Source organism: Molothrus aeneus, chromosome 25 (assembly GCF_037042795.1).
Source record: "Molothrus aeneus isolate 106 chromosome 25, BPBGC_Maene_1.0, whole genome shotgun sequence".
Classification (NCBI taxonomy): domain Eukaryota; kingdom Metazoa; phylum Chordata; class Aves; order Passeriformes; family Icteridae; genus Molothrus; species Molothrus aeneus.
Window position 1 is genome coordinate 797,961 of NC_089670.1, and position 22,686 is coordinate 820,646.

The following is a 22,686-nucleotide window of genomic DNA, read 5'->3' on the forward strand; positions in this document are numbered from 1 at the left end:
AAAACCCCAGGCAGAGAAACTGTATAGAAATGGATCAGCTTTAATCAGTATTTATTGCTTGCTCTATTAATCCTGAAATCAAACTGACATGTGTAACAAAATAATTATTCTCTTGGCCAGAAGCAAACATTTAATACTTCTTTTTCATTAGTTTTGAAATAGGTAATCCTTCCTCTCAGCTGTAGAAGGGTGTGAGAAGCTGTCAAAGGAAGAGCCAGAGCTCAGTGAGGACATTGACTGTGGTGCATCTCCCAGGGCCAGGCTGGCAGAGCCTCTGGGGAGCACACGAGGGCAGAGCTCTCCACTCTCACAGGCTGGGCTGAGTCCTGCTGCTGGTCAGGTCCCATCTGAGATCAGTAACCCACCAGTAACCGTCCCTGGGGATCAATAACCCACCAGTAACCGTCCCTGGGGATCAATAACCCACCAGTAACCGTCCCTGGGGATCAATAACCCACCAATAACTGTCCCTGGGGATCAATAACCATCCCTGGGATCAATAACCCACCGAGCCTCCCCCAGGGGCTGAGCACTGACCCAGTCCCACGGTTCTGTGCAGCCCAGGGGCTCCTGCAGGGCTGTCCCTTCCCATCCTGGGAAACCCAGAGGCAGCCATTCCAGGACATTCCTGGAGCAGAGCATTGTCCCAGAGCAGGGAACGCTGCTGTTCTCCAAAGCACTCCTGGATTTCGGTGTTTGGGGCCCCTGGAGTGTCCGAGGCAGGGCAGCAGCACCAGCTGTGCCCAGATGCAGGAGAGGCGGCTCCATCCCACAGCTGCAGCTGCCTGAGTGCCACAGGAAGGTGGGAACAGTGGGATGAAATCCTGTTAGTGGGATGAAATCCTTTTCCCACTGAAATCCTGCAGATCCCACCGAGCTCCTCAGCCAAGGAGAGCGGGGCTGCCTCAGGCTGCTGCAGTGGGGTCATTCCCAGCTGTGGGTTTGTCCAGGCTGCTGCAGTGGGGTCATTCCCAGCTGTGGGTTTGTTCAATCTGCTGCAGTGGGGTCATTCCCAGCTGTGGGTTTGTTCAATCTGCTGCAGTGGGGTCATTCCCAGCTGTGGGTTTGTCCAGGCTGCTGCAGTGGGGTCATTCCCAGCTGTGGGTTTGTTCAATCTGCTGCAGTTTGTTCAATCTGCTGGGTTCATTCCCAGCTGTGGGTTTGTTCCCAGCGATGGATGGAGCTCATCCCTGCCCTCAGCAGGTCCTGCCCGAGCCCTGGGGCTCCCCTGGAGCAGCTGCCCCGGCAGGGTTGGGGTTACCCCGTGGGCCAGAGCGCGACCACAGCGATGGCGATGAGCAGCAGCACGATCACCACCAGCATCCCTGCAGGGAGAGCAAGGCTCAGGATTTCTGTGATTCAATTCCTCCTCCTCCCCTGCTCACCCCCACAGGCCTGCACTGGTGACCTGAGCAGACACCTGGACCCAAACCCCACGTTGGCAGAGGGGTTCCTTCTTTTCCTGACCCCACAAATCAGAATTTCCCAGCAGGGCCTGTGGGGTACCTTCCTCCCTGAACATCTGCCACAGAAACATCAAGGGATGTGTTTAACTCACAGCAAGGCCAGCTGAGCTTTGCTAGAATCCCTCTGTACCATCCCACTGGGGCAAAGGATTATTCAGGAGGAAATCCACGCTGCAGCAGGAAATTGTTTCCTACACAAAGTATTCCTGCTTTCACACAGAACTCAGGCATGGACCCACCTGGGGGAACAGGGATCATCCCACAGTGCCCTGCCCCGAACCCACTGATCCCTGCAGAGCTTCATGACAAATGAGATTGTACAAGGTGGGGTCCCTCCCCTCTCCCTAACCCCCCATTTCTCAGCACGAACCCGCCCCTTTCTCTCCCATTCTTTAGAGGAAAGGAAGAAATGTTTCAGTGAGAACACCCTGGATCCACCTCCCAAAGCACCCCAATAACAAACTCCTCACCCAGCTGGATCCCTGTGCTGGGCACTGGCATCACACCCACGGGCATCCTCCCCTGGGCTTCAATGATCTTTTAATTAAGAGGCTTTTATTTGTGCTCAGTATCTGCTGTGTGCAGTCTCCCTGCCCGAGCTGAGGGAATGCAGAGGGTTCCAAGAGTGGAAAACCTGTCCCTTCCTCTCTCTGCTCGCTGAGGACTATTACTCAACCACTTACAGTATTTACAAGTCCAGCTCATGGCAATTAAAAAAGGATGTATTGAAATAAACTCCTCCTTCCAAGCTGGAAAAGGATATTAGACACTGCTTTTTGTAAATAGTGTCATGTTTTCTGTGCAGAAACTGTTCCTCTGCCAGGGGGCCAGGATTTTTTTTCCAGGGAAATAGGAGTTGCCACCAACAGTATTTTTTTTTCTCTTATGCTCAGCTGAAACCATTTGTGATCCCATCCAGCCCTGCCCTCTGGCAGTGGGAGCCATTCCCTGGGTCCTGTCCCTCCATCCCTTGTCCCCAGTGTCTCTGCAGCTCTCCTGGAGCCCCTCCAGGCCCTGGAAGGGCTCTGAGCTCTCCCTGGAGCTTCTCCTCTCCAGGTGAGCAGCCACAACTTCCTCACCCTTTCAGTCTCGAATTTTTTACACCTTAACATACATTTTAGAGTTTTCAACAGAGCCAGAAGCAAATAATTTGCCTAAATAGGGAAGAAGTAAGATCTGATAAAGCTGCCACATTCCCATTCTCTGTTATGTTTTGCACTGGAGGGAGAAGTTTTAGAGGGTGCAAATCCTTCACACAGTTTCAGTGCAGGAGAGTTTATGGACTCCAGCAATTAAGAGACAACCGAGATCGGCTGCTTGGAAAATACTCCCTAGGTGTGAATTACTAATGATACAGGGGGAGTTAATGGGGTGTAATTATTCTCTGACAAGTCCCAAGAAAAACTGCACATAAACCCCAAATTATCCCCAGCAGGAAGAGGGGAAGGTGGGGGCTGATAAAGGATTGCTAATGGGCAGTGCTGAGTGAGGGAAGTGCAGGGCACACTCAGGGCACCGAGAGAGGGGACAGCAAAGTGAAATAAACCTCAGTGCATCCCTGGGAAAGGACTGGAATTAAAAACCTGAAGCCAAAAAGGTCAAGAGCTGTCCTTGTCCCAGCTGAGGTGGGAGAGGCAGAACTACCGAGCCCAGGGACACAGAGCCAGGAGCACAGGGCTGTCCCTGCACACACACACACACACACACACACACAGAGCCAGGAGCACAGGGCTCACACACATCCCCAAGCACTCCTCACACCACACAGAGCAGCTGCTGCACACATTTCCCCCATGAGCCACACAACAGCAGATTAGAAGGATCTGGAGGTTTTAAACCTGGGTGTTTCACATGCTTTCCCCACTAAAGTTGTGGATAGGACCTGACAGGAATTCTGCATTCTGAGGTTCCTGCCTGCTTTGCCTTTTTTTTGCTGAAATGCTATGAAATATAAATATTCCCCCTGACAAGAAACCCTCAAAGAGAGGTTCAGGAATCAAAGCCATTCTTAAAGTCAACAGGAGTCAGAAGAGAACAAAGGAAAGGTTCTCGTGCAAAAGGAAACATTCCAGGAATACAAATCCCAACTGCATCCCAGGGAAAGGTGGGGAGCAGAAATCTCTGTGCATTTACAGAGCAAGTAATCAAGGCAGGCTGCAGAAAATGCCATGCTGCTGAAAATCCCTGTGTTACAGGCTCTGGGGCAGTGCTCCAGCTGCTGATCCCAATGCTGATCCAGGGGCTGATCCAGGGGCTGATCCCAATGCTGATCCCAATGCTGATCCCTCACTGCTGATCTCACTGCTGATCCCATTGCTGATCCCACTGCTGATCCCACTGCTGATCCCAGTGCTGATCCCTCACTGCTGATCCCACTGCTGATCCCAGTGCTGATCCCAGTGCTGATCCCACTGCTGATCCCACTGCTGATCCCATTGCTGATCCCAGTGCTGATCCCAGTGCTGATCCCAGTGCTGATCCCTCACTGCTGATCTCACTGCTGATCCCAGTGCTGATCCCATTGCTGATCTCACTGCTGATCCCACTGCTGGTCCCTCACTGCTGATCCATTGCTGATCCCAATGCTGATCCCACTGCTGATCCCATTGCTGATCCAGGGGCTGATCCAGGGGCTGATCCCAATGCTGATCCCTCACTGCTGATCCAGGGGCTGATCCACTGCTGATCCCTCACTGCTGATCCATTGCTGATCCCACTGCTGATCTCACTGCTGATCCCACTGCTGATCTCACTGCTGATCCCACTGCTGATCCCTCACTGCTGATCCCAGTGCTGATCCCATTGCTGATCCCACTGCTGATCCCTCACTGCTGATCCCAGTGCTGATCCCATTGCTGATCCCAATGCTGATCCCTCACTGCTGATCCCTCACTGCTGATCCTAGTGCTGATCCCAGTGCTGATCCCACTGCTGATCCCATTGCTGATCCCAGTGCTGATCCCAGTGCTGATCCCAGTGCTGATCCCTCACTGCTGATCTCACTGCTGATCCCAGTGCTGATCCCAATGCTGATCCCACTGCTGATCCCATTGCTGATCCAGGGGCTGATCCAGGGGCTGATCCCAATGCTGATCCCTCACTGCTGATCCAGGGGCTGATCCACTGCTGATCCCTCACTGCTGATCCATTGCTGATCCCACTGCTGATCTCACTGCTGATCCCACTGCTGATCTCACTGCTGATCCCACTGCTGATCCCTCACTGCTGATCCCAGTGCTGATCCCATTGCTGATCCCACTGCTGATCCCTCACTGCTGATCCCAGTGCTGATCCCATTGCTGATCCCAATGCTGATCCCTCACTGCTGATCCCTCACTGCTGATCCTAGTGCTGATCCCAGTGCTGATCCCACTGCTGATCCCATTGCTGATCCCAGTGCTGATCCCAGTGCTGATCCCACTGCTGATCCCAGTGCTGATCCCTCACTGCTGATCCCATTGCTGATCCCACTGCTGATCCCAGTGCTGATCCCTCACTGCTGATCCCATTGCTGATCCCATTGCTGATCCCACTGCTGATCCCACTGCTGATCCCATTGCTGATCCCAGTGCTGATCCCTCACTGCTGATCCCTCACTGCTGATCCCATTGCTGATCCCAGTGCTGATCCCACTGCTGATCCCATTGCTGATCCCACTGCTGATCCCAGTGCTGATCCCATTGCTGATCCCACTGCTGATCCCACTGCTGATCCCACTGCTGATCCCTCACTGCTGATCCCACTGCTGATCCCTCACTGCTGATATTCCCTCACTGGGGACATTCAGAGAGCCAACACAGCCCAGTGTGGTTGGGTGCTGAATTCAATGCTGGTTTCAGCCCATTCAAAGGATTCTGAGGCACGTGCATGTGTGTGTGGGGCCAGCTCCTGTGCCCTGGCTTCAGAAGCTGCAGGGCTGCACCCAAGCCCATTTCAGCAATGTCCAACTTGCATCTGGCAAACCCCACCCCAAAACTGAGATGAGCCCATGGCAATGCCCTGCCCTGTGCCTGCAGAGAGGAGCTGAGGGCAGGCACGCTGCACCAAGCCCTGAGCACCCCCAGCACCTGTCAGTGAGTATTTCTGGGAACAGCAGCTCTCCTTGGGGTTTTCCCTGTCTTTCCTGATGATCTGAGTGTAGTGTCACTCCCAGGTTCAGCACTGGTGTCTTTTATAGATGATAAAATAATAACAAATAGCATGGTCAGACTTTAAAGAGCTTGTATAGCATTCCATTATCTGGAAAAGGCAGCTTGGTTTAGGCCAAGGAAGTTATATTCCCACAGAACTGTCTATCCAGAAGTTTATGAATAAGACTTCTTTTATAAGGGACGTGGAGCAGTAACTTTAAACACATAATTGTTGTTTTATAGGGCAGCAGAGAGGCAGGGCAAGGATGGGACCTTCAGCACGAGGCCTGGCTGCTTTCCTCCAGGACTTCTATTTAATATCACACTTTGAAAGAACCCAAACTTTATCTGCTGCTTCAGTAAGTTAATTTTAAGCCCGTGTTGCCAGATATATGGCAGAAACCCTGCCCAAATCCCCTCAAAGCCCTGCTTTGGGAGGCAGAGAGAACCAGCCTGGAGGCTGGCTCTGAACCCTCTGCACATACCTCAAGCACTACTTTCACATGGCAAGCACCCCGAGAAATCCATCTTGCTGTCCTTTATGTTCCCTACAGAAGAGCCAAGCCCTTTCTCCCCCCAAAGCCATAAAATCCTTTCCCTCCAACACTTTCCCCGTGCTGGGTATTCAATTTGTGCTGCATTAAGAAGCACTTGAGCAGCAATCCCACGCTATTAAGCTGCCTTGTGTGTAACTCCAGCCCCGTTCCTCCACCTGCAGCTCTGAGCCCACCTCTCTGGAGGTTTTCCTTTATTAGTTTTGTGACAGCCAAACGTTTTCTTGGGCGAGAGGGCCGGGGAAACGCTCCTCAGCCGCCCGCCCCAGCAACCTGGCCCTTATTGCTTTTGACCTTCCCTTTCAACTGCTCTGCCTGCAGAAATTCAACACTACAATTGTACCTCGCAGCCCTGACATCAAAATCATTGGCAGGTCTCAGAGAAATCAAGAGCAGGCTGCGCCAGGTTATTAAAGGCTCCAAATGTTCATGTGTTTCACTGGGTCTAGAGGAGGGGGAGAAGGCACTCCTCAAAAAAAGCTGAGCTCCTTGGAAACAACAATATTGCATTATTAATTCCTTATTTGGAAGAAAGAACAGCCCAGGTCGTTCCTATGTGAGATGAAAAGGCTCTGGGTCTATGAGTTATTGCACATTTGGAGCTGTTCATGCTATGCCAGATTAACCCAAAAAAACCGATTTATCTGAGGGGAAGGTGCAGACTTTGTTTGTGCACTTTAACTCCTCAGTCAACATTATTTCACACGCCAGAAATTGCGTTTTTGTGGGGTTTGGTCACGTCAGGTTGGAGCTGGGATTCCCTCTGGGGCACACAGAGAGTTTGGTGCTAACGCCAGCTCTGCTCAGGGCCTGGAGATCCCTCAGGTCACTGACAGAAGGGTCTGTGGGCAAACAAAGTGGGGCTAAAACCCAGCAGGGTGAGAACCATCCCTACCAGAAATCACACATCAGATCAGCCCAGAAGCAGCGTGGAGTGAGCTCATATCCAAACCTTTCTGCCTTCAGCAATCAAATAACCCGAAACTTTGGGTCCCAAGCCCCATGTGCAGCCTGGCTGAGGGCAGGCGAGTGAGAGAAGTGTTTCTTTAATCCATTATTGTTACCCTTCCGTTTGCTTCTTTGTTCATCTGCTTTTCAAGCCACAGACCCATGGCAGGTGATGCCCTGAACTGCTTCCAAGCACAACTGCCCCGAAATCCCAAACCCCTCCCAGGAGCGGCACAAGCCCAAGCTCTCCCCGAGCTCAGGGCTTTGCTCCCAGCCTCCAGCTGCTGCTCAGGTTTCAGCTGCCCCAAGGCAAGGTCACCTCCTGCCTTTGGAGGCTTTGGGGTGCCCCATGTGTCTGGGTGTCTGCTGAGCCATTCCCGCTCTGCCCTGGGAACCAGAGCTCAGCAAGGGCAGCTCAAAGGCAGGAGAGTTTCCCATGGAAATGAGGAAATTTAAATTATTTTCCCTTCTGAGCCACCAGAAGTGAAGCTCAGAGACAGATACTTGTTCAGAGCTGAAGACAAGGCAAGAGCACAGCAAGAACTGAACTGTCACAAGTTTCAACTTTCAGAGGAGTCTGTGGGAAAGGGAACACTTGGAGCTAAATTTGTACCTCCTTTAAATAGCAGCAGGTAGCTGGGAGAGGACAATGGTGGAGAAATGGTTCAGGTACCTCTGAGCCACAGTGGCTGAACCAGAGAGCTTTAGAGGAATCCACACCTGAACACCTCCTGCAAAAACACTGGGACATAAAACCATTGCCCGGGCTCAGCACTGCATCAGGAGCAGGTGTGAGAGGCAGCAGCTTCCCCAGCCCAAAAACCCCAAATCAACCCAAAACTGGCAAGCTCAACCCACCTCTGCCTGTTCTGAGGGTGGGCTGGGGCAGAGCTGTGCAATCACCCAGCCCCAAGCTGGAAACATCCTCATGGATTTTCCTTTTGTTCCTCTGAGTGACTCCACAACTTTCCTTGCTTGGCCCCACACCATCACCAGACTCTTTCCAGCCCCAAAGGTCACTGGCAGATGTGGTCACTGGATTTCTTTGCATGTGGCTTGTTTTTCTTCCCCTTTTTTTTAATTAAACAAGCACACAGCCACAGTTTCCAGCTGTCCTTCCTCCAGACTCCTGGGCATCCTTTCCCTTGCATCAGGGACAGCCAGCAGCAGGAGCAGCTGAGGGATATTCAGCACTTCTGAGCAGCAGAGCTGCAGCCTGGAATGGGACCTGTGCAAGTGCCACACACCTCAATGTGCACCAAAGGTCTCCCAGGAGAAAGGAAACAAAACAGCTCAGAGAAGAGCACAAAGGGTCTAAAAATCCCTAATTTCATATGAGGGTCACTCAGCTCACTCCAGCGAGCCCAGCCAAGCCCAAGGTGTCACCTGAACCCTTTTGCTCTGGAAAAACCAGCAGGAAGGGTGAGAAAGCACAGGTTTGACTGGGATTTCCCCATCTCCAGCAGAAGATATCCCCCAGGCCATGAGCCATGAGGAACAGCAGGGTTTGCCATGAGCTGTGCCATGGAGCTGTGGTGGGGAGAGCAGCTGGGACCAGGGAGTGCAGGACAGGCAGGGAAAGCTCTCCTGGCAACAGGAAATCCAAGGTTCCTGATGGAAAACCCAGCCAGGTGGGACCTTGGGCAGCACCAGCCACAGAGCACTGAGGAGATTTCTCACTGCACTCCCAGCCTGGAGATTCGGCTGCAGCCTGGGCCAAGCTCATCCCAGAGCTGGGGCAGCGTCCTGAGGCTGGGGCTCTCCCACATCCCTGTCTCCATGGACCTTGCCCAGCTCAGCCTCCCTGCCCAGCCCCAGCCCCAGCCCCAGCTCCAGCAGGGGATGCAGCAGCCCAGCCCAGCTGGCAAACTCCAAAGGGTTTTCCTGAAAGGAAGGGTCAAAGCCCAGCCCTGCTACCTGCAGCAGCCTGGGGACAGGCAGAAGCTGTGACAGATGATCTCAGCAGGGAACTGCTGTCCCTGCACCACACCCCAGTAAAAACAAATGGGCAAAGAGAAAGAATCAAATGAAAGGGCAGCTCTGCTGGCCTGGCACAGAAGGGACATCTGCCCACGTCCATCTGCCACCAGCCCCACACCCTGGCTTTGTTTTTGGTGGGGTCACTTGTCTGCCATTGTGGCTGCCTGAACTGCCTCCCCAGGACACCAGGGCCAGACAGGGAAAAAGGTGGGAACGTGGGGAGAAGGAGGAGGCAACCACCAGCCCTGCATTGCTAAATTGTCCCATCAGGCTCCTCAATCCCTTGGGAAAGGATTCCCTTTTGCCTCTGCCTTTGTTTTCCACCCTGGCGAGGGCTGGGATCGCTCCCTCCCTGCTTACATGGACATATTACAGCACCAAAATGCTTCCAACGGGTTTCCAGCATCCCATGAAAAAAATAAACAAGAAATAAAAACAACCCCAGCTCGGCCAAACGAGCGGAACAGCAACAGCAACAACCTCAAAGTTTTACTGATCCATCTGACCCTGCAGGGACAACCTCAATGAGGCACTGAGCAAGGAGAACCTACACACAGAAAGGTCAGATCTGTTGATGTCACTCATTTAAGGTGCATTAAGTGCTCCTGAAGGCTGCTCCATGTGTCTCCGATTTGCCCAAGTGCCCTGCTCACCCAGGAATTGCAGGAACTGCTGGGAATGGGCTCTGCTGGCTGCCCCGTGCCCGGGATGCCTGGCTGAGTGCTCGGCAGGGCTGAGATTTCCATACAAATTGCAAAGCTCCTAAATGGCTTCCTCAGCACAGGGCCGGGGGTGGAAACGGGAGAATCTTTAATGATTAGTTCCTTATGGCTCCCACATTCTTGAAGCATATTTCTCGCAGTCCCTGGAACACTCCAGCATTCTTGATTGCAAAATGGCAATAAGTGATTTCCTTTAAAAGCCTCGTCTCTTATTGAAATACTAAAAATACCCCACTAGCCCCACTGCACTGCAGCCTCTCTCTTTCCTGGACAGGCCCCATCAACCCTGATGGATTCTGTTTTGAAGGCAGCAATAAACATTTCAGCATGGGCCGTTCAATCCACTTCATAATAGATCTTGCATTTCCAGTGGAGCCCTCCTAGCACCATAAATCATCTTTACACAGACTTAAGTATGAGAAACTCCAGCTCAAAACCAGCATGGACTTTTTTTCCTCCTTTTTAGAAATTAAGAATGGGCACAAAACAGCCGAGAATTAAATGTGTGACAACTTTAAACACGAAACCACTGGTCTGACCCTGCAAACCAGGGCTGCTGCAGTGGTCAGAGCCACACTGTGCACTGCTGCTCCAGTCAATCCACTTGACACAAACCTACCCTGGTGGGGTGAGAAACTCAGAGAAACCTCCCTGCACATCCACTCCACCCAAACAAACACGGCTTTCAGGTCTGGGACACTCTGGCTGCTGCTGATTTCTAAAGCCACAGATGAAGATTAATGGCACTGCACGCCTGAGCTGCTTCCACACAGCCAGAACTCCTCGGGTTTCTCCAGTCCATGCAGACTGGAAGCCCAAACTGTTCTCCCCTCTGCTCATCTGCTGCAGAGCTTGGAGAAAGCTCAGAGATAATTCCAGGTACACAGCAAGGAGACTCCTGCCTGAGCCAGGGAGGCCAGGGAGCTGCTGAGGGGTCCCACGGCCTGGATTCCCTGGATTCCCACTGGATTCCCTGGATTCCCACTGGATTCCCACTGTCCTGAGCCTTGGGGAGCCTTGGGAAGGCCAGGGAGCTGCTGAGGGGTCCCACGGCCTGGATTCCCTGGGTGGAGCCCAAAGGTGTCCCCACAGCCCCAGCTGCTCTCAGAAAGGCTCTTCCCAGCCCACCGAAGCTGCTTTGGGAAGCCCAGCACAGCAGGGACAGAACCCTGGAGTGGGAAAGGGATTTTCACCTCAAACACAAAAGGCAAAAAAGTCTTGATGTCCTCCTGGCTGGATCTTTAAACGCTCAGGTGAAACGGCCTTGATTTTAGCACCAACACCCCTTTGGATGCAGAGTGTTCCAGCCCAGTTTCTGCTGGGTGCAGCCTGCCTGGAGAATTCTTGACACACATACAGCTGTTGTTTTGTTGGGAATTGTGTTTTCACAACTCAAAGAACAGCCCTGCTTTTAGAAACTTGCTCAACCTTTGGCAATTCAGCCTAATCAGCAGAGAAAACTGCAGAAAGCAGCAACCAAATCCTCCTTATTAATACCACTTACAGCTGCTAACAACTCCAAGAACCTTCTAGAAATGCCAAGGGAAACAGGGTGGGTGAAACAATCCCTTGCAAACCACTGAGCCAATATACACAAGAATTGTGATAAGAAATTAGGTTTGACTTGCACAATCACTTTAAAAGTTTTTGGAAAATGGAGTCAGAAGAGCAGGAGGCTGATAAAATAACAGAGTTCAGTAGCAATGCGAAAATTTCGTGCCGATGAAGTGGGGAATTCAATCCTTGCTGAATTCTTGACATCATTTAGATGTTAACAGAAGTTTCTTCTCCAAAAAAAGAAGGCAAGGCATCTTTAAAGCCCACACACAGATCCCCGACTCTTATATGCAGAGTACTACACAGAACTATTTTGGTTTTGGACGACTGCATTGTCTCATGTGTCAGGATGGCTATTTGATTTTCTTTTATTCTTTAATTTCAGCCTCGAGCAGAGCCAAACCTGCACAATTTATGCACGTGCAGTGCAAGAGGTCCCCTCTCATTTTGTGTCAAAAAATAAAAAGAGAAGAGAGAGGGGGAGGGAAAAACCACGGCATCATTTCATGCCTGTGCCTTCCTAAAACCCGAGAAGTTGATGGGCTCCTCGCTCCAGGGCCCTGCTTTGCCTCCCCACAGGACAGACCCGACTGCCCCGGCAGCTGCACGCAGGAAATGAGGAAATCACTGCTGGGAGCCCTGGCAGGGGTGGCAGGGTGTCACTGTGTCACTGTCACTGTGTCATTGTCACTGTGTCACTGTGTCACTGTGCCACTGCTGTGTCACTGTCACTGTCACTGCTGGGAACGGCTGCTGGGAGCCCTGGCAGGGGTGGCAGGGTGTCACTGTGTCACTGTCACTGTGCCACTGCTGTGTCACTGTCACTGCTGGGAACGGCTGCTGGGAGCCCTGGCAGGGGTGACAGGGTGTCACTGTGTCACTGTGTCACTGTGCCACTGCTGTGTCACTGTCACTGTCACTGCTGGGAACGGTTGTTGGGAGCCCTGGCAGGGGTGACAGGAACAGGGTGTCACTGTGTCACTATCCTGGGAACAGCGTGCTGGGGACACCTGGGAGGGGTGACAAGAACAGGGTGTCACTGCTGTGTCACTGTGTCACTGTGTCCCTGCTGTCACTGTGTCACTGTGTCACTGCTGTGTCACTGCTGTCACTGTGCCACTGTCACTGTGTCACTGTCACTGTGTCACAGCTCTGCACCCCCAGCAGAGCCCTGGCAGAGCCTGCAGAGAGCAGCACGGGCTGGAACCTTCTCTGTGTCATTGTGTCACTGTCACTGTGTCACTGTGTCACTGCCATGTCACTGTGTCACTGTGTCACTGTCACTGTGTCACTGTGTCACCGTGTCACTGTCACTGTGTCATTGTGTCACTGTGTCACTGTTGTCACTGTGTCCCTGCTGTGTCACTGTGTCACTGCTGTGTCACTGTCACTGTGTCACTGTGTCACTGTGTCACTGTCACTGTGTCATTGTGTCACTGTGTCACTGTCACTGTGTCCCTGCTGTGTCACTGTGTCACTGTTGTGTCACTGCTGTCACTGTGTCACTGTGTCACCGTGTCACTGTCACTGTCACTGTGTCACTGTGTCACTGTTGTCACTGTGTCCCTGCTGTGTCACTGTGTCCCTGCTGTGTCACTGTGTCACTGCTGTGTCACTGTCACTGTGTCACTGTGTCACTGCTGTGTCACTGTCACTGTCATTGTGTCACTGTGTCCCTGCTGTGTCACTGTGTCCCTGCTGTGTCACTGCTGTCACTGTGCCACTGTCACTGTGTCACTGTGTCACTGTTGTCACTGTGTCCCTGCTGTGTCACTGTGTCACTGCTGTGTCACTGTCACTGTCATTGTGTCACTGTGTCACTGTGTCCCTGCTGTGTCACTGTGTCACTGCTGTGTCACTGCTGTCACTGTGTCACTGTCACTGTGTCACTGTGTCACAGCTCTGCACCCCCAGCAGAACCCTGGCAGAGCCTGCAGAGAGCAGCACGGGCTGGAACCTTCTCTGGTGCCTCTGGAGTTGTTGTGTCCCATCCCTGGCAGTGCCCAGGCCAGGCTGGGCAGGGGACAGTGGGAGGTGTCCCTGCCATGGCACGGGTGGCACTGGATGGGCTTTAAGGTCCTTCCCAACCCAAACGACTCTAGGACTGAATATTCTGCATCACGTTTTCCTTTCGGAGAACATTTCCCCTTTTCAGCTCCTTAAGGTTATTCCCAGATATGTGTGGGGGCTGACAGAAAAGAAAGATAAATATATAAAATTAAGGGGAAAAAAATATCTGTGTAAGGACTGGAGCCTGTATCAAACAAACAACCAGCATAAAAATACTTGGGAGCCATTAGCTGCCTGATTTACTAATTTCTTTTTTTATTCCTGGAGTCTAATCCTGCAGTAAAATCCACAGAGTTTTTCCCCTCACACTTGCAGGGGGAGAAGAAACCCCCCCAGCAGGGAGGCACAGAAATCTCCCTGGACCATTTGTCTGAGTGCTGCTCTGCCCAAAGCCAGGATGCTCCAGATGCTTTTGAAATAGCTCTGTTTTGATAGAATTACCAGCACTGTCCCTTATTAATCATGTTGCCACTACAGGTCCCTCTGGAGTGTTTGCTTAGCCCAGACTTTTCCAAACTCTTCCAGTTTCCTCTCCATTTATTAAAAGATGACCACAGTTAAAGCAAACCCCTGCTACTACAGAACAGAAGGGAAAATAAGGGGGGAGAGAGGGAAAATCACCTTTAACCATGGCTTTTCCTCTATTCCCAGAAGAACCTCCCCAAAGCACTGGTCTCAGTCTTTGTCTCCCTGGCTGTTTAGGGCAGCATTAGGATTCAAGGAACACTTCCCTGGATGGTACTGTTTGAGCTGGGATCATTGGGAGAAATTTGGTCCTGGCACAAGCCCTCAGTGCCCGCAGTCCCTGGGCTCCTGAGTGCTGCAGAGCCAGGCTGGAGTGCTCTGCTGGCCGGGGAACAGAGCCCTGGCACCCTGCAGGACTGGACCTGCTGAGGGCAGGGCCTCCAAACACTCCCCATGTACCAAGGGAACCCACCATGAAGGCAGGGACAGCCCCTGGGCTGGCAGAGAAAGGGGAAGTTTAACCCAGCACAGCCCCCACAGTGCCCAGCACGGGAGTGGGGAGTGAGGGCAAAACTGCTGGGATGGAGGGCACTGAGGGCATGGAGGGCATGGAGGGCATTGCTGGGATGGAGGGCACTGATGGCATGGAGGGCACTGATGGGATGGAGGGCACTGCTGGCATGGAGGGCATGGAGGGCACTGCTGGGATGGAGGGCACTGCTGGGCACTGCTGGGATGGAGGGCACTGAGGGCATGGAGGGCATGGAGGGCACTGCTGAGGATGGAGGGCACTGCTGGCATGGAGGGCACTGCTGGGATGGAGGGCACTGCTGGCATGGAGGGCACTGCTGGCATGGAGGGCACTGCTGGGGTCCCAAGCAATCCCTGGAGCCCTGCCCTTCCCCAGGGCCCTGCTCTGGGGCTGGCAGCACCATGGATGTGGAACTGGCCTGAGCTGACCTCCAGCCCCTGCTCCCATGGAGGCTCCGTGTGTGCCACGGATCAGCCACGGCTGCAGGAGGGTTCTGCTCCTGCCAGTGCCCATTTCCTACCCCAGATCTGGAGGATGCCATCAGTGTGGGAGGGTTCTGCTCCTGCCAGTGCCCATTTCCTACCCCAGATCTGGAGGATGCCATCAGTGTGGGAGGGTTCTGCTCCTGCCAGTGCCCATTTCCTACCCCAGATGTGGAGGACGCCACGGATCAGCCACAGCTTCAGGAAGGTTCTGCTCCTGCCAGTGCCCATTTCCTACCCCAGATCTGGAGGATGCCATCAGTGTGGGAGGGTTCTGCTCCTGCCAGTGCCCATTTCCTACCCCAGATCTGGAGGATGCCATCAGTGTGGGAGGGTTCTGCTACTGCCAGTGCCCATTTCCTACCCCAGATGTGGAGGACGCCACAGATCAGCCACAGCTTCAGGAAGGTTCTGCTCCTGCCAGTGCCCATTTCCTATCCCAGAGCTGAGGATGGAAAGGGATCTGCAGTGCACACAAAATGCTGCCTAGGAAAGCTTCCCACCTGGGCTCTGATTGGGAAGATCCCCATTTATCCCCCAGATTTCACATTGTTTTGAGGACTCTGCTGTCTGCAAAGCATTAACTCCAACCAAGTGATACAATTCTGCTAAAATTACACTCCTAAGCCAGCTATGTCTATCTGAGTCACAGAACAAATATGCCTATGCAATTTAAATAAAACCTGCACAGTTTCTCCAGTGTTCAGCCTCTCTTCCTGCCTCTGCTCCCACCAAGGCAGCACAGGCTGACCACGTATCACAGAGCCCATCTCCCAGCAGGAATTCCACTCACAGGGTTTGGCTTTAGGAGTAGGCAAATTAAAAACAGAGTTGAAGGGATGCTTACCCTTTTATTTTTAGCACAATCAAGGTCTGGTGGGAGGGAATCCTAATAAAATTTAAAAGGGAGCACTTTTAATGGAGCATCCTTAATTTTATAATGAAGAAGTGGATGCAGTGGTTCGTTTCTGCTTACTAGCAGCTTTTTAATTTGTTATTTTGATATTGTTCACTGTGGTTTTCATGGCTTTGAGGGGAGGTTTTTAGCAGGACCAGCTGCCAAGAACATCTCCCAGTTAGCTGCTTTGGTCATCAGTCAGTAGCTGCCATTAACACAGCAGTTTCTATCTGCAAATCCAATAATTCCAGAGCTACCAAACATCATTTTCCCTCGAGATTAGTTTTGGTGGAGAAAAACACCCTTTGGAAGGCAAACCAATTTTTTTTTTTTATTTTAAGTATTTTAGCTATCAAAACACATGGTGCAGCCTGGACTGGAGCTGCCCATAGCAGCTCTGCTCCTCAGCCAGCCTGCCAGTGAACATGGGAAAGCAGCAGCTCCAGCTGCTCCAATTAACTCCCAGCACCTTCCCCGGAGCCCAGACAATCCCGGGCTGCTTGTCATGCAAACAACCCGGGAGCTGCATTCTCCAGAGCAGCGCAAGTGACTGAGTTAAGGAGATTACTGGGGAAGGAGCCACACTCAGCAGCTTTATGAGACGATTAGACCCTGGGAAATTCACACCCCAAATCCCCGGCCCTGACAGAGCACATTGATCCCCAGCTCCAGGATCCTCCTCAGTCAGGAACCGCCCTGGCAGCATCAAACATTCCCTTCCCGGTGAACCTCCACCAGCTCTTCCCCCAGCCAGCCTCAAAGGGAGATTCTGCTAAAGACTGTACGAGGGGAGAGGCTGCAGCAGCTCATGTTCAACAGCTGCTCAGAAAGAGCTGCTCTCTGTCACCAGTGCGCTTGGAGCAAGGCTGGGGGCAGCAGTGACACCCAGAGCAGTGCCCAGAGCAGTGCCCAGAGCCTCCTGGCACCTGGGACCAGCAGTGACACCCAGAGCAGTGCCCAGAGCAGTGCCCAGAGCCTCCTGCGCTGGGAGCAGCAGTGACACCCAGAGCAGTGCCCAGAGCCCCCCTGGCACCTGGGACCAGCAGTGACACCCAGAGCAGTGCCCAGAGCAGTGCCCAGAGCAGTGCCCAGAGCCCCCTGAGCTGGGAGCAGCAGTGACACCCAGAGCAGTGCCCAGAGCCCCCTGGCACCTAGGACCAACAGTGACACCCAGAGCAGTGCCCAGAGCAGTGCCCAGAGCAGTGCCCAGAGCCTCCTGAGCTGGGAGCAGCAGTGACACCCAGAGCAGTGCCCAGAGCAGTGCCCAGAGCCTCCTGCGCTGGGAGCAGCAGTGACACCCAGAGCAGTGCCTGGCACAGAGCTGGCACAGGCACTGAGGGTGGCATTCCCTGCCTGCACAGCTGGCACAGGCAATCAGGGTGGCATTCCCTGCCTGCAGAGCTGGCACAGGCAATCAGGGTGGCATTCCCTGCCTGCAGAGCTGGCACAGGGAATCGGGGTGGCATTCCCTGCTGGCACAGCTGGCACAGGCACTGAGGGTGGCATTCCCTGCTGGCACAGCTGGCACAGGCACTGAGGGTGGCATTCCCTGCTGGTGAAGCTGGCACAGGGAATCAGGGTGGCATTCCCTGCTGGTGAAGCTGGCACAGGCACTGAGGGTGGCATTCCCTGCCTGCAGAGCTGGCACAGGCACTGAGGGTGGCATTCCCTGCTGGTGAAGCTGGCACAGGGAATCAGGGTGGCATTCCCTGCTGGCACAGCTGGCACAGGCACTGAGGGTGGCATTCCCTGCCTGCAGAGCTGGCAGCAATCCTGACTTTTTGCCAACTCATGGCACCATGAGGAGTGACAGGTTCTGGGAGAGGCTGTTCCAGACAGGGCTTGGTGACACTTCAGGGAACAAAGACTCCAAGGTTAACAGGATTATTGTTACTCAGCACTATTATTGCACAGCACTATTATTGCACAGCATTATTCAGCAGCCCCCATGATCTGAAGCATTACAAACCCCCCTTTTCTGGATCTATAGAAAGGAAAGGTGTAACCCCCTCACACTAGAGGAGGTGAGCGTGCCAGGAGCTCTCCCTCCTACCTGGGGTATTTTTATCAGAGATGGCTTTAAAAATACTTCTCAAAGAAAGTCTCTTATGCAAGAAGTTAGCTCAGGACTGCTGAGGTGCAGCCTAGCTCCACCAACAGAGACTCCTCCAGCAGGGATGGTCTCACCCTGGTACCAAAGGGACAAAGGGCACAAAGCCCCCTGTGGGCAGCCTGACAGAGGGGCTCATGTGCATGGTGGGACAGCTCTGGAAGGAAAGCACAAGGCTGGGAGAGCTGAGGTTATTCAGCCTGGAGAAGGCTCCAGGGAGAGCCCAGAGCTCCTCCCAGGGCCCCCAGGACATGGCCTGGAGGGACAGGACACAGGGAATGGCCTGAAGGAGGGCAGGGTTAGATGGGAAATTAGGAACAAATTGTCCCTGGCAGGGTGGGCAGCCCTGGCACAGGTGCCCAGAGCAGCCCCTGGGTCCCTGGCAGTGCCCAAGGCCAGGCTGGACACTGGGGCTGGAGCACCTGGGACAGGGGAAGGTGTCCCTGGGACAGGGGAAGGTGCCCCTGCCATGGCAGGGGTGGCACTGGAAGAGTTTAAGGTCCCCTTTCCAACCCAAACCCTTCAGTGATTCTCTGAAGACCCAAGAGCAGAAACCACACATTTCCTGCCTCCCTGGTCCCCATGTCTTTGTTGACTAATGCTGAGTGAAGGCATGAAAAGGAGATGGGGTCCCCCCATCTGGGGCTCTCGGGAGCCAGCCCAAGCACAGGCAGGCACTGAGCAGGGCCCAGCCAAAGCCAGGCTCAGCTCAAGCTGGGCTCTGTGTGCCGGTGCCAAACCAAGCAGGAAGCAGACTGGAACCTGTCTGCTGCCAATCCCCCTCAGTCACATCCCATAAAACCCTGAGTGCCCTCTACAGCCACCACTCCCTCCTGGCAGCTGCCACCTCAACCTGCAGGCGATTCAACACCCAAATCCTCCCCAGCTCCCTCTCCTTTCCCTGCACTTTCAGCCTCTCCAGCCCCTTTCCTTTCTCTGCACTTCCAGGCTGTCTCTGGGACAGAAGGGAGGGAGCAAAGGGGCTGCTTGTGAGTCAGGAGCCCTTGCAGGGGCTGTGCTTCACTCCACCCTGCTCCAAAGCAGGAGAGTGTCTGGAGAGCTCCTTAGGAGTTTTTGACTCATTAACATTTCCATCAGGGATCAAAGAATATATTAAAAATATCTAAGTACAATTCCTGCTATGGAAAAGGAATATAGAAAAACCTGCCCAGATGCCTTTCCCTGAACCCTGGCATCCCCATCCCCATCCCATCCCATCCCATCCCCTTCCCCATCCCATCCCCTTCCCCATCCCATCCCCTTCCCCATCCCATCCCCTTCCCCATCCCATCCCCATCCCATCCCCATCCCCTTCCCCATCCCATCCCCATCCCATTCCCATCCCCATCCCATCCCCATCCCCATCCCCATCCCCTTCCCCATCCCATCCCCATCCCATCCCCATCCCCTTCCCCATCCCATCCCCATCCCATCCCCTTCCCCATCCCATCCCATTCCCATCCCATCCCCATCCCATCCCCATCCCCATCCCATCCCCTTCCCCATCCCATCCCCTTCCCCATCCCATCCCCATCCCCATTCCCATCCCTGCCAGCCTCATTAGGGATGCCCAGCAACACCCTGCAGACAAAGCCATGGCAAACAAAGTGTGGGGAGAAGGGGGAAGGGGGGAGAAGGGGATTTTTTCCCTTTTTCTGCAAAGAAAGGAGTGTGGAGGAATTCCTCATTCACTGATCTGGAGAATGCATTAATATCCCAAGTGTTGGCACAGCCCCCCGTGCTCAGGGGACCAACAATGACTCCGAGTCTGGGATCTTCAAATAAACCCCCCTGCTGTCATGGCCACCAGGAAAGAGAATAACAGCAATATTAGCTGACCTTCATCTTGTTGTTTCCCCAGACCTGACTGCTAGACCTCTGTTTGCCTGTTACTAGGATTTCTTGGCTGAAAAATGTGAGCATTTCCTAGACGATAAAGAAGCAGTTTATTAGGTAAATAAACCAGGCCCTAAGCAGCCTCTGCTGCCTGATAATGAGGAGGGAAGGAAAGGCCCAGACCTCCCTGCACCACCTAAAACAACCCCAATCAGGGCTCTCTGGCTACCACCACACGCAGATTTTTCAACAGACAGTTAATGAACAAGAGAAGGTCACTCCAGCCCAGCCAACTTGTGCTCAAAACCATTTGCTGAGAACACTATAGGCCATAAAAATCCCAGCAGGCACTGTCTGTATCCTATAAAACTGTCCCTCTGTGGAAGCAGATAGCAGTTTAAAAGAAGTGTATTCTTTCAGGCTCCTGACAAAAGAAAGATGTTTACAGAGGAGGGGTGGGAAGGAGAGGCTGGGGACACCCTGCACCATCCCCTGCTTCCCTCAGCCACAGGAGCCACAGTGACAATCATAATTCATCAGCAGGCACACAACGACCCCGGGGTGAGGTGCAAGCCCACAGCACCTCCCTCAAAAAGCTGCTGCAAACTGGAGCCAAGTTTCCCAAGTTTTCCCCATGCACCTCGCAGATAAATGCAATAACCAGGTGGATTCAGAAAGCATGGCTTGCAAAATGAGGCTTCCACTGAAGCAGAGCCAGTGGCACTGCTTTCCTTGCCAAAAGAGCAATGTTCTGGTGCAGGATTTTTGAATGTTTAGGAAATAAGTATTACACAGGAGCTACTGAGCGTCACAGCCCATCTGTGGTACAACACAGCCTCAGTGCAGCCATGCCCCACGAGCCACAGAGCCCAGAACCCCCAGAATGTCACAGCAAGGCCCCCAGAATGTCACAGCAAGGCTGAGCATCCTGCAGCAGAAGTTTCTGAAGCAGCCAGGCTGCACATTCAGCCCAGATCTGGTTCCTGCCACCAGCACCCGGCTGGGCTCACAAATAGCTGCGACATTCCAGGGTCACTGCTCTGCTTCCCCCAGCAAGGTCACTGCAAACAGCAGCTCCAGGATGGCACAGCAGCTTCAGCGTGAGCCCTGTCACCCTGTGTGACATCCAGCCCCCGTCCCCTCCGTGTGACACTGAGCAAGGGGTGCAGAGCCCGCCTGGAGCCTGGGCGAGCAGCCCAGGTGACAGTGACAGTGACATTGAAGGATCTTCCCCAGGGCTGCACAAAAATCTCGATTTTCACCTCAAGTCAGGACATTTCCTAAAGCAACAGCAGAGCTGACCAATCCCCCACAAGGGCAGGGCTTTCCTACTGCTCTCCCCACGAGGACACTGCTCCTCCAGCCACTGGCACGATGGCAGGAGTCCCACTGCACTTCTGCAAAACAAGAAGCATTTGAGATCCCAGCCCCTGCTGATTTATATCCCCGGGTTCTGCTGGGATCAGCATCCTCCACACATCTCAGAAAGCCCTGAAGAGACAACACAACCACTTGTCCCTAGCAGCCTCATTTCCCCCTGACCACATCCTCCGTGCATTGTTGTGGCCCTGCAGTGCCCGGGGCTGGCCAAGCACAGAATTCCAGATGCTGCCCCTCTCCCTGCCCTGGCCTTGGCAAACACAAAATTCCAGATGCTGCCCCTCTCCCTGCCCTGGCCTTGGCAAACACAAAATTCCAGATGCTGGAATGCCCTGCCTGGGCACTGTGTGCCCAGCACAGCTCGGGCTCGGGGGATCCAGGGTAACACCCTCAAGGGAGGCTGCAAAAGGCTCAGCATTCAGGAGCCAAAGATGAAGGCAGAATTTCAGTCTGCAGGAATCACTACAAGCCTTAAACCCAGATGATTTCCCCCCTAATTTGGGTTTGAACGTGGCACGAAATCCCCGAGCCTGAGCACTGTTGGATTTCAGCTCCAGATCAGGGAGAGCAATTATTTTGTCATTGAGCATATTAGGAAAGAAAAGGCAGAAGGAGGCAAGTTTGAGCCTCTTTGGTAATGTACAAATTAACACATTTCATCACTGTTTTCAGAAATATAAATTAATGATTTAATTCTGCAACACGTATCCTTGGAAACCGAGCTGTAAGCAGTCGCGCCCGCATGTTTCACACAATTCCATTTTCTCAATATTGAAACCCAATTAATTGCTTGGCCTTTTGCAGTGATGGGCAGCTTGGGTGAGCAGGGTGCCCAGGGGCTTAGTTCAGCACCAGATTTGCAGGATCCCACTACGTGGGCTGACAACAGCTGCTCTAAATCTCCTGCTAGGTATGAGCAGGCTCTGATGAAGTTCAGTCTGTTTGAACAGCTGCATATGCAAATGTAATTAAGAAGATCTCGATTGCCTTTTGCTCCCCCTCTCCCTGCCTCCTGATGGGGAGGGATGGCATTTCCCTGCTCCAGGCTGCAGCCTCTGCCTGCCTGACACCTCACAGCCCAGGCCCAGAAACGCCACTCTGGGGTGTCCTTAAAGCCAGGAATGAAGGCAGGACTGATGGACCAGGCCCTTCACCTCACCTGAGCCAGGACAGGTACCCCAAAATCAGAGCCAGAGCCAGAGGGGAACTGCAGCACCCACAAAATGTAGGGAAGAAACAGCTCTGAGCATGCCCAGGCCTGACCAGCCTGGGCAGGATGGAGGCTCCAGAGCAAACCAAGGCTAATTAGAACAGGAAACCAAAAATGAAAGAGGGGAGAAAACACTGAGAGGAAATCAGATCACGCAGAGCTAACCAGGTTAGCTGGTCAGTCATGAAATTCTTGGACAAAGGAAGTGACAGGTCCTACCCACACAGACTTCAGCAAAGTGATGCAGCCCCAGATGGGAAAGCCTGGAATGAAAACCTGGGGATTAGCAGAGCTGGAGGGGCAGGAAACTGGTGAGAGGGGAAGTGGCGTTGAAAGAAGGACCAGA

The 22,686-nt window shown here is 53.2% G+C and overlaps 1 protein-coding gene across 1 annotated transcript in view; it reads right to left on the reverse strand.

Annotated features, from left to right (window-relative positions):
* Window positions 1-17: 17 nt before the first annotated feature.
* Window positions 18-22,686, reverse strand: part of STX8 (syntaxin 8) — an 82,685-nt gene continuing 60,016 nt past the window's right edge. The window contains exon 8 of the mRNA XM_066565587.1: window positions 18-1,325. Coding sequence (XP_066421684.1) covers window positions 1,258-1,325 — 68 coding nt within the window. The 3' untranslated portion in view covers window positions 18-1,257. The remainder of the gene's footprint in view (window positions 1,326-22,686) is intronic.